Source organism: Idiotropiscis lumnitzeri, chromosome 16 (assembly GCF_059441095.1).
Source record: "Idiotropiscis lumnitzeri isolate Australia: NSW breed Sydney's pygmy pipehorse chromosome 16, RoL_Ilum_1.0, whole genome shotgun sequence".
In the NCBI taxonomy this organism is placed as follows: Eukaryota; Metazoa; Chordata; class Actinopteri; order Syngnathiformes; family Syngnathidae; genus Idiotropiscis; species Idiotropiscis lumnitzeri.
The window spans coordinates 12,757,040-12,766,704 of record NC_142406.1 but is presented as its reverse complement, the minus strand read 5'-3'; the positions used below and the strand labels follow the sequence as shown (position 1 = coordinate 12,766,704).

Sequence of the window (9,665 nt, the reverse complement as noted above, 5' to 3'; positions counted from 1 at the left end):
AATCAATCATGCACTACAGGGAAAGAACCAAAAAATGTCTACTCACCCTCGTTCTACTCACCAATTGACGTTTCCTTGCTGACGTGCTGCTTTAAAAAATATACTTTGCAGCTATTTTTGTTTGCTGGATTTTTTTTTCCTTTTTTACAATCTATCGAACTGTATTTAACATGGGGAAAATATGCATGATCAATGAAGTGCTACTTTTTAAACATTTGCTGTTTTGTATTTTAATCTATGGTCTATATTTTCCCCTAATTAATTTTTACTTACAAATGAAGTACAATTCTTTTCATTCCACATCATACCTCTACTACATATTGGTCCACTCATCTCTGTTCTAAACGAAGAAAACAGCGGCTTCCTCGGCGCAAAGGCCCAGAGGATGACAATGGGGTTATTTACAATAGCACCTCAATGATTCAAGTAGGATGGATTTGGAAAAAGCTTCAGAAAAGGCCAGTGGTTATGCTGATATGCCATAGTAGGAAAACATTTAACCTGATGGACTACACCATAGAGCTTTCTCTTACAAACAAGCCTTTCATCCATCTACTACTGTACATACGACACAAAAGAATAACAGCTGTAATTTTACTTAAATATGAGCCATAAAAAGAACATTACTGAAATGGGAGGGAACTTACACAAATTGTTTCATCAACTCTTTCGCCGTCAAAGTTTACACAGTAGCCTTTTATCATTTACACAGCATCATATGACCCTTCACAACATTAATGGGAAACAAAATCAGACATGCATTCATCTATCCTGGCCACGTGAAGGTCTGAGTCGACTTATTAGAAACAAAGCCACCGTTTAGTGTCATGCTTGGGCTTTACGCCTAAGACACACAAACAGTTCAGTTCATTCAGTTCTTGAAATTATTTCACTGGTTGAGACGCCATATTATGTTGGTCTCAAATGTTCAGTCACACCATATTTAGAATCAAACACTTTTTGTACAAACCACAAAGAAACATTGTGTAACGGAACTTTTAAACCAGATCATTGAAAACATTTAATAAAAACATTATCAACAAAAATTAACAGTCAAAGTATTTGAACTGACAACAATATTTAATAATCCGGTCACACTGGTGTCCCAAATTTAACACTTGTTTATATACTTTTTTTTTTTTTTTTAAACTGACTTTATAAACTAAATCATCCACACCTCGTTTGCCCACATGTGATTGCTGCGTAGCCAGCGTCGGGCCGAAGCAACACTAAGCGAGAAGACTTGTTCCTGTGAAGAGTTTACGGCATTGTAGTGGACCTCAAGTTTGGGCTGAGGGATGAGCGCCGCCGAGAGCACGCGGCTCCCAGCTGAAAGGTAATCCCTCTCGCTCTGCAGGCTCCTGGAAGCAAAGCGAGGGAGAGAGAGCCATCATCTGCATATTACAGTTACAATACATCCACATGCAAATATACCTTTTCAGGGTGATCTTGAGGGTGATGGGTGTCATCTCACCAAGGGTGAGGATGAGTGAAGCATTGACAGTGATTAACATCTCAAATGTAAGCGCTAGTTCCACCTCCCCCAGTCGACTGGGAACAATCAGCGCCATGAACCCAGCGGGGGCCGATACGGCTGGGTAATAGCCAGCAGTTAGAGAATCTTAAGGGTACACGAATGGGGGAGTTAAGAAACGCAGAGAGAAAGGCAAAAAAAAAAAAAAAACTGTACTCATTTATCAATGAAAAGTGTAGTAGGAGCTCGGCCCTCCACTTACGCCTGAAGACTGCTCGTGCACGAAGCCAGTGGTTTTGTTTCCCCAGCTTGTGCAAAAGCGCTTGCAGCACAGCGCCATCTACTGGTAGATTCCTAGAAAGCATCAAGTCCACCGTGTCCGAAGCTACGGGAAGCATGAATCTGTCCACGCACACTTGCAGGTGAGCATTAAAGAAGGGGGTGTACTTGGAGATGTCAACCTGGTCTGGCGGAGAGAGAAATACAAACACACAGTAAGACATGTCATCCATCCATTTTCTAAAACGCCCATTTGGGTGGCGAGAGAGCTGAGGTATATGGCAGCTGGTGTGCGTGGGGAGGCGGTGTACGCGCAGGACAAAACCGTGCATGTTCGCTCACCATTGGGCTCTTGTATTCCTGGGAGGTTACACAGGGCCTCCAACGCATCTCGGTGTGAGACTTTCTCAGCCAGGTGTGCGAGCACACGGCTTCTATTCTCCAGGTCAGGATGCTGACACGGCCACATGCTTGAACTCACAAACCATTTGCTTTCTAGAGTTACAGATAAAAGTCAGTCACAAAATCAGGGTCTTGGGGGGGGGGGACGCCCTCCTCTTCGAGTCAACAATACCTCGGAGGGTTTTGAGAGCGCCTTCCAGGCTGCCACTGTGGAGGAAGAGCTCTGCTGCCAAAGTGATCAGGTGGCAGCGTGACCCGCCGTACTCATTCCCAAACAAACCTTTCTGAATTGAGTAATTGGTCTTAAATTGGGTCAGCACCTCCACCACTTTGCGACCCTACCGCAGAATACAAAGCAGGCTGCTAGCACACGCACCGTATATAACCACTTTTCATTTCATTTTATATGCTTTTCTATTACGATTAATCCATTTTGTTTTTCTGATATTTGTTTCGTGCCACGTCTGGAGATATTAAAATGCGTGCCTTGGTTTCTTTAGATGGGTCTCTTTACCTTGTCCCATTGTTGAGTTTTGTGGTATCTTTGCATGAGAGAGACTCCAATCCTGCCAATGAAACCCATCAACAGGGAGTTTGGATCTTCACTGGTACAAACTAAATAGAGTATAAACAGGTATTAAAAGTAATGCATATATATATATATATATATATATATATATATATATATATATATATATATATATATATATATAATTTTTTTTAACGAATATGAATATATATTTTTATGAATCAAAGTTGCTTACTTGTCTCAGCGAATACCACAAACGGCACGGCCAGCTTGTCCTTGGTCTCAGACAGAAGAGTGACAGCAATTTGGCCGCTGATGCGCTCCAGTTGGCTGTGCTGTTGGCAGGGTGTGCAAATGGAGCAAAAGGCTTTACCCAGGCAGCGCCAGTCCTCTTGCTTGGCACAGAGCTGGCAAACACAATAACGTTGGCAAGATGTGGCTAGAGCAATGCAAGGAATACAACGGGGCTATCATGCGGATTAAATTGAAAGAAGTGGTTCACCTCCATCTCCACAATGACATAGGCCAAATTCAAGGAGTCTGAAATGGGCACACCGGTGGACACAGATAATCTTTGACATCAAAAGAGACAGACAGTGAACTACTCAACAGCATGAACAAATTCAATTCAGTCCAAAAATGATGCAGAACAAAAAAAAAACCACAAAACCACACAATTGTCACAAAAAAAATCTATTAGGCAGGCTTTGGCCTGTCTAAATGAAGCTCCTTCCCTCACTTCAACATATTTCCTTGGCACCGAGATGTTGCAGATGGCAAAAATACTTTAACATTGGACATGGGTTAAGCCTGAGCACAAAAACAAAAATCTTTGAACAGGTGAATTTACAAGTAGCCAATTTATGAATATGCGTGGGAACACTCACAACTGTTAAAAGAAGGCGATGAATGATAACAACTCACCTCTGAGTAGCAGACATATCCGGATTAATCATCTTCTGGAATTCAGGAGTGTTTTTAACACCATCGAAGCAATCCAAGCTCAGCATTAAATTTTCACTGGCCATCTGTCAGTAGGTGAAAAGCGTTTTAACACACAAGCCTACATGCACGGACGGGATGAAATGCACAGGTGTTCATTTACCTTGTAAATTAGCTGCATGAGACGAGGTACAACGCTTGTGAAGCCTTTTTCTCTTACAAAGGTGAAAAGGGCGAGCATGAAATCAAGAGTAGGCTGCGAAGAGGACGAGAGAAAAGTTTCTCCTAAGATTGTATTCAGAGTCTGTTAGTGGGTTTTCTCAGTTTTCCGGAAAACGTCAACATTTTCTGCCATCTGCTGGCCGACACGACACATCACAGAGTTGGAAAGCAAACTGACCACTATTTTATGATCCAAGCTGACACTGAGCACCGACAGAATATCGGGCATGATGCTTGCGTTCAGCAAAGTCCAGAGGAGGGAGACAAACACGGGCATGGAGAAAAATCTTCCCGGGGTGTTTTCCTGGTAGTAGTTTGTGAACAAAGCTCCTGAAAACAACAGATGAAGATGGAATGCAGGCAGATGAACTGCAAGATGATTTCATGAGCGGAGTTTATCCAGCTCATTGACAGGACAGAGGATACATTTGAAGTCGGACCTGCTTTCTGGAGGCACATTGGATTTTTAGTGAACTGCATCACCGTGTTGACACAGAACTGGAATAAAAAAAAAAAAAAGAGACAATCCTGAAACAGTCAAGTTTTACGTTTGAAGTACAGCAGGGGGTGGTGTCGACCGTCAAATAACTAAAGCGTCAAGCATCTCACCAATTTGGGGTAACCAGCAACACCCTGAATCGCAGGGGAACCTCATGTCAAATGCTCTCGAAATGACAGACAAGCGTCACCGTGGCATAAGGAGCTTTTTAATTGATAGGCGCCAAGACAAGGCATTAAAAACTTGCGAACCATTTTAAAATGTGGGGTCTCTTTATTGCAACGGCAAATTCAGCAAGTAATAAACAATTGGGTTGAATTCAAATTCATGTTGAGTGTTTTATTGTGCTTGAAATGTAATTTTTTAACAGGATAATAAATGTTACTTTTTACCAATACATTGAATAACGGTGGCGGCTTTACCTAAAACATTTTTTTCCCTGCACCGATTATTTCCATGGGGAAAAAAAAAATGTTCCACCGTAGATTCAAAGGTTCTGATCGCTTGTCATGGCCAAGCGTTTACCTTCTCGTCGCCCTTCATCGGCACATGCAGAAAGCGGCACGTCTTGTAGGTGCAGATCTGCGATTCACTGAAGAACATCCTGCAGTACTAAAAAGAGTTCTCACATTACCCTCGAAAAATGGAAACATAGCATCTCGCGTGACACAATTAGTTAACTCGCATGTATATTTACTTTCGCATTGACAGAATGAATTACCAAACCCAGGGTTTGCTCAACATCAGTTCATGCGGTCTCAATTAATCTCATCCAAGGTAAAAAAAAAATTTTTTTAAATCTAATTTGGTCGGGAATATTTTGCAGAAGGTCATTGACATTTATATTATTTAACTTTCTTCATTGACACAATACTTACTGAATTAAATACATTACACCTTGGATCAATCCTGTTCCGATATTTTGGCATCCATGAATCTGCAAAAAGAGTGGCCAAAAGAATCCTTCAAAACTACTCCTCACCTAATCCTCAATAAAGTCATGCTGCTCAAATTTCCACTCACTATTTCTCACAGTTTGCGAGTCATTCGCTGCTGGCACATCCCTGTTTAAAAAGGACAGTAAAAAATAAATAAATCATTGCAGAAGAGAGCGAACGGGATGAAATGCATGAAAACATACCTTTCCTGGATGTCTTTGCTTATTTGATTTCTGCCGGCAAATGATTTGACCTGTTCCATAACATACAGTCACATTAAAACTCTGAAATTCTCCACGTGATAACTCTTCTTTATTTTTAACCCATTACCATCGGTTTGGGGCGGTTTTCTTCCCCCAATAGAATCATTTGGCTATTGGGAGACGTGCTGCTCTTTTTAGGCCTCCAGGGCCTGCTGGAGCTCTCCTCTGCAAAAATAAATAAATAAGTAAGTCAGGAGAGCGAGACTATAACTTGAGATCCTATCACAAAAACACATCAGATTAACTCGGGTCTGTCTAACACAAAAAAGAAGATTATAAAACAATTTCTTGCTGCGCGGCACATCATTATAACTTTCCGCAAGGTCTGTAAATTGGCCATACCGTTGTCTGGATTCTCGCGCAGAAAATTTATATTAACTGGGGTCCAACTGAAACACAAGTAATATAGTACAGTATGCTGTCATAATAAGCCTTTGACAACTGGGAGACGTAGGCAAATATGAAGCTTTACCTTTGTTTTGAAGTCTGCGGCATGTCATATGTGGTCTTTGGGTCTTCGTGAACTCTGTCAGGGCCCAATTTCAGCAGACTCTTCTGAGGTAGGTTGCCAAAGAGCTCCGAGTCATCGTGGTTGACGTCAACAAGCAGGATATCATGTTGATATGCGGTGAACTCGTCCAAAACGCGCAACTGACTATCACCACCTGGTCCATCCTCAGCTGGACAGCCTTCACCGTCTGCGAGCTCGGATAAACTTGATCCTGGTGATCCCGGTTCACTAGCGGAAGGGGGCTGAGCCTCACTACTGAAGGCGTCACCATCGTCGTGATCAACACTGGCGGGGGAAGAGCTGGATTCTGTGGCGACTGGCGAATGGTTCATTGTCTGCTCAAGTTCAAGTTGATGTACCTCATTGGCTGGTTCATCAGATACCTCCAAACAGCTGCCATTAATTTTCTCATTGACATCAACACTTCCGGCGAAAGAAGGCGGCGGCTCTCTTGGAGTAACAGAAACAGACGGGATTACTTCCATTTGTACAAAATCATTCCGTTTGGTTTCCGGGGTCAGGAATCCATTCACAACTAGTCGCTTGTTGTGCCAGGTGATGTATGTGCGAGCACAGGAATCGTTTTTTTCCCACAAATAGATCCTCACTCTCTGGCAGGTAAAGGAAGCTTGGTCATCATCGAATAATCCTGTTGTCTCGTCTGACATCGTACACGTTTCTTCAGGACAGTCGCTTATTTTGTTGCACGTCCTAACTGTTTTTGAATGTGGCCGACTAGGACTGCTTGAAGTCCAGCATTGTTTTTCCTCATTCGAAAGGCAGTTGGGTTGAATGCCTTCCAGGTGTGGAGTAACTCTCAGAGTTGTATGATTCTTTAACAAATTTGTGTTATTCGTTTTGCTCTCGCACATTTCTGTGGCTATGGTGTCCCATCCTCTCTGAGTGGCCAACGCAATTTTCTGCTCTCCTGAAGGGTTTCCAATCAAGGTGGAAGCCGTCCAATTTGGAGAGACATTCATCCACTCCTTGATGAACGCATGAGCGGTATGGCTACCTAAGGTGTATCTGTCTTCGAACTCTGCCAGTAGTCTCTGGGTTTCCCTCACGCTATTAAGCTGACAGGCTCCATCAGATTGCAATCTTGCATGTGACATACCATTTGGCGGCTTGTCATTTCCATGTTTTTGGTGGCCTGAACAACGGGGTCTGAGCTGCAATCCAGCAGCTGTCATATTCCGTTTAAAGCAATGCACAGTCTTGTTCTTGAGACTATGCGGTAGCACAAAGCCACAATCGTGACACCTCACATCAGAATTTAGGACTACATCACAAAGGCTGACTGTCGGGTCGAGGTCTCTCTTTATTGCCTGAGTAGATTTGTGCTGTTCTGGGCAAGGGGCCAAGTTATTTTGCACTTGATTGACCAGTGTCCTCCTCTTAGGAGAAATTAATTTACAATCACCACATAGTCCACAGCCAGAGGATCGAACAATTCTTCTCAAGGAGCCTTCCGAACCATCAAGGGAAGTTGGGATTGGATTCATATTTTTATTGAAATCTGCAAGTGAAAAGAACATTTGGTCAAGGAGCACAAGCACGCGAGAAAATTTGCAACATAAGTTAAGCGCCACTCAGCGTGTTCTTGCCATTAATCATTCGTCTTAATTGTGATTGCTTAATCACAAGACCAACCTCACAAGGCCCTAAAATGGGAGTCGATTGAGAGGTGGTCTCTTCAAGCTAATCTGTGGAGCAAAGGTTGGCAATTCTCTCCATACATTGTCTGACAACTTCAAATTCCACTAGAGCAGTCCCCCCCACCCCTTGACTGCGTTTGGATTGGACATACCTGTACATAAAATAGTGGCCTGCACAGTTGCAGGAAGGCAAAATGACAAAAATGTTACCTTTCGTCTGTTTATTATTGCTTGAGTGCATCCGTATGACAGTAACATCTGTTTGCAAATGAAATACATCCAAAAAGTAGTGGAGCACTGCTCATCACAATGACAACTTTAATACACAAGCATATTAAATATTTAGGTTTGCAAATGTCATTTTTAGTTAGTCCACAAAAAAGGAACACTGCCAGTGTGACTAAGATGTGCTAGTATTTTTATGGTGAGGCCTAAATGATGTCGCAAAATTATCTTTATACCTCTAATTTAATTAATTTAGTGGATAAACTGTCTTTCGAATTAATTCACGCTTACATTTCCATTATCTTAGTGTCCCATAATGCATAAATGATCTGACATCGTTTGTTTTAATAAAGATTGGCGGTTGAAAACTATATGTAAAAAAAAGGACCTTGAAAAGAATTATGCAAATTAAATAGCAATTGCTCTGACGACGCGATGGAGGGGAGTACAAGTTGTTTTTAAATACCGGGTGAAGGATACTCACCTGTAATAAATTATATTTTGGTAAATTTATAAGTTAACATTGCATTTAAAAATTTGGTGGGGGTCCAAATTCCATACTGGAAAAACAATCCAATGCCTGACCAAGCGGTCACCAGAAATCATAATAATAAAAACACAGTTGAACGGTTAGCAAGTTAGCTAAGCATCCACTTAATCTAGGCATTTAGCGCGAAAGCATGGACGAATAAAATTCTTTTGTCATTTCATGCCGCTAAAATATATTTCATAGTCTTTAGGATGCTTTCAATTAAACGACAAAGTTTAAAAGCACCTTACTTGGGGACCTCGGTTGTCCTATTTGGGCGGCTTTAAACTAATATTGAGGGGACGAGGCCTTCACCAGCTCGGGCTAATTTAGCTTTAAACTTCAGGAGTGTACTTCGTTACGTCTAGAAAATAGTTTGTCCGGTCTCACCTGAGTTCGTCGCTCCGTTGAGCCAAAAGTCTCGGGTGAAGTCGGCTGTGGAGTGCGCACTCTGTGGCCCGGTGCTCGGCTTCATCGTGAAGGTGTTATCGTGTCCAAACTCTGACAGGTTGTGTTGGGTTTGCCGTCTTCACCACGGAATCAGGTTGAGGGAGGGGATATCTTTCAACCTGGTTGGATTAAGGTTGAACCCGTTCGGTGATGGAAACATTATGGAAAGACCTACAGTCGATGTGGTGGCCAAAAACGGCGCCTGTAGGGTTCAGTGTTGATTAACGCAGGACGGCCATTATTGGTCGAGTCTAACCAAAGGTGTGGCGACATTGCGCATGCGTAATGGCTTGTCTGGTGACAAGGTACGCAAAATGGCGGAGACGTCACTTGTACATTACACCATAGATGGCCAAAGTTCTCACAAAGTTTCACTCCTCCAACACATCTCATTTAATTGATAAGGGTCGTTATCAGGCTCCTGCAGAGCTTGCTGATGAGCTAATGTTTGAATCAGGTGTGCTGGAGGAGGGAAACATCTAAAACACAAATAGCGGTCCTCGAGGACCGGAGTATGGCACATGGCAGAGCCGATCAAAACTGTGTTCTCATTGCTTTGTTAATCATGTGGATTGGTTGGCAACTAAATGCTAAATAACAAAAAAAAAAACTTTTTCAGGTTACACAAGTGTGTCAGCAGGCACAAGGCAACTGAATTGTCACATCATTTTTGTCGCTATAGTTTTTAATGTTGATCCAAAATAATTCTCTTATATCTAGCCAAGGGTAGGGAAGGAATACCTT

At 42.3% G+C, this 9,665-nt stretch overlaps 1 protein-coding gene across 1 annotated transcript; it reads right to left on the bottom strand.

Moving 5' to 3' along the window:
- Positions 1-580: 580 nt before the first annotated feature.
- On the bottom strand, positions 581-9,159 carry topaz1 (testis and ovary specific TOPAZ 1). The gene is made up of 20 exons (XM_088278712.1): positions 8,862-9,159; positions 6,021-7,578; positions 5,891-5,937; positions 5,616-5,713; positions 5,489-5,538; positions 5,371-5,411; positions 5,226-5,284; positions 4,873-4,959; positions 4,289-4,346; positions 4,027-4,178; positions 3,790-3,882; positions 3,609-3,712; positions 3,187-3,256; positions 2,920-3,091; positions 2,670-2,770; positions 2,328-2,493; positions 2,096-2,248; positions 1,737-1,940; positions 1,435-1,621; positions 581-1,361 (listed from the first exon to the last, which is right to left on the bottom strand). The coding sequence occupies exons 1-20, from the start codon at positions 8,944-8,946 to the stop codon at positions 1,163-1,165; spliced, it is 3,684 nt and encodes a 1,227-aa protein (XP_088134838.1). The 5' UTR covers positions 8,947-9,159; the 3' UTR covers positions 581-1,162.
- Between the last annotated feature and the right edge of the window lie 506 nt (positions 9,160-9,665).

What these genes read in the sequence shown, in the direction of transcription:
- topaz1 (XM_088278712.1), bottom strand. Translation starts at nt 8,946, where the DNA reads ATGAAGCCGAGCACCGGGCCACAGAGTGCGCACTCCACAGCCGACTTC. An exon ending in ATGTCATTGTGGAGATGGAG is followed by an intron (nt 3,092 to 3,186) that starts GTGAACCACTTC and finishes TGTGTTTGCCAG; the next exon opens with CTCTGTGCCAAGCAAGAGGA. An exon ending in AAACTCAACAATGGGACAAG is followed by an intron (nt 2,494 to 2,669) that starts GTAAAGAGACCC and finishes ATTCTGCGGTAG; the next exon opens with GGTCGCAAAGTGGTGGAGGT.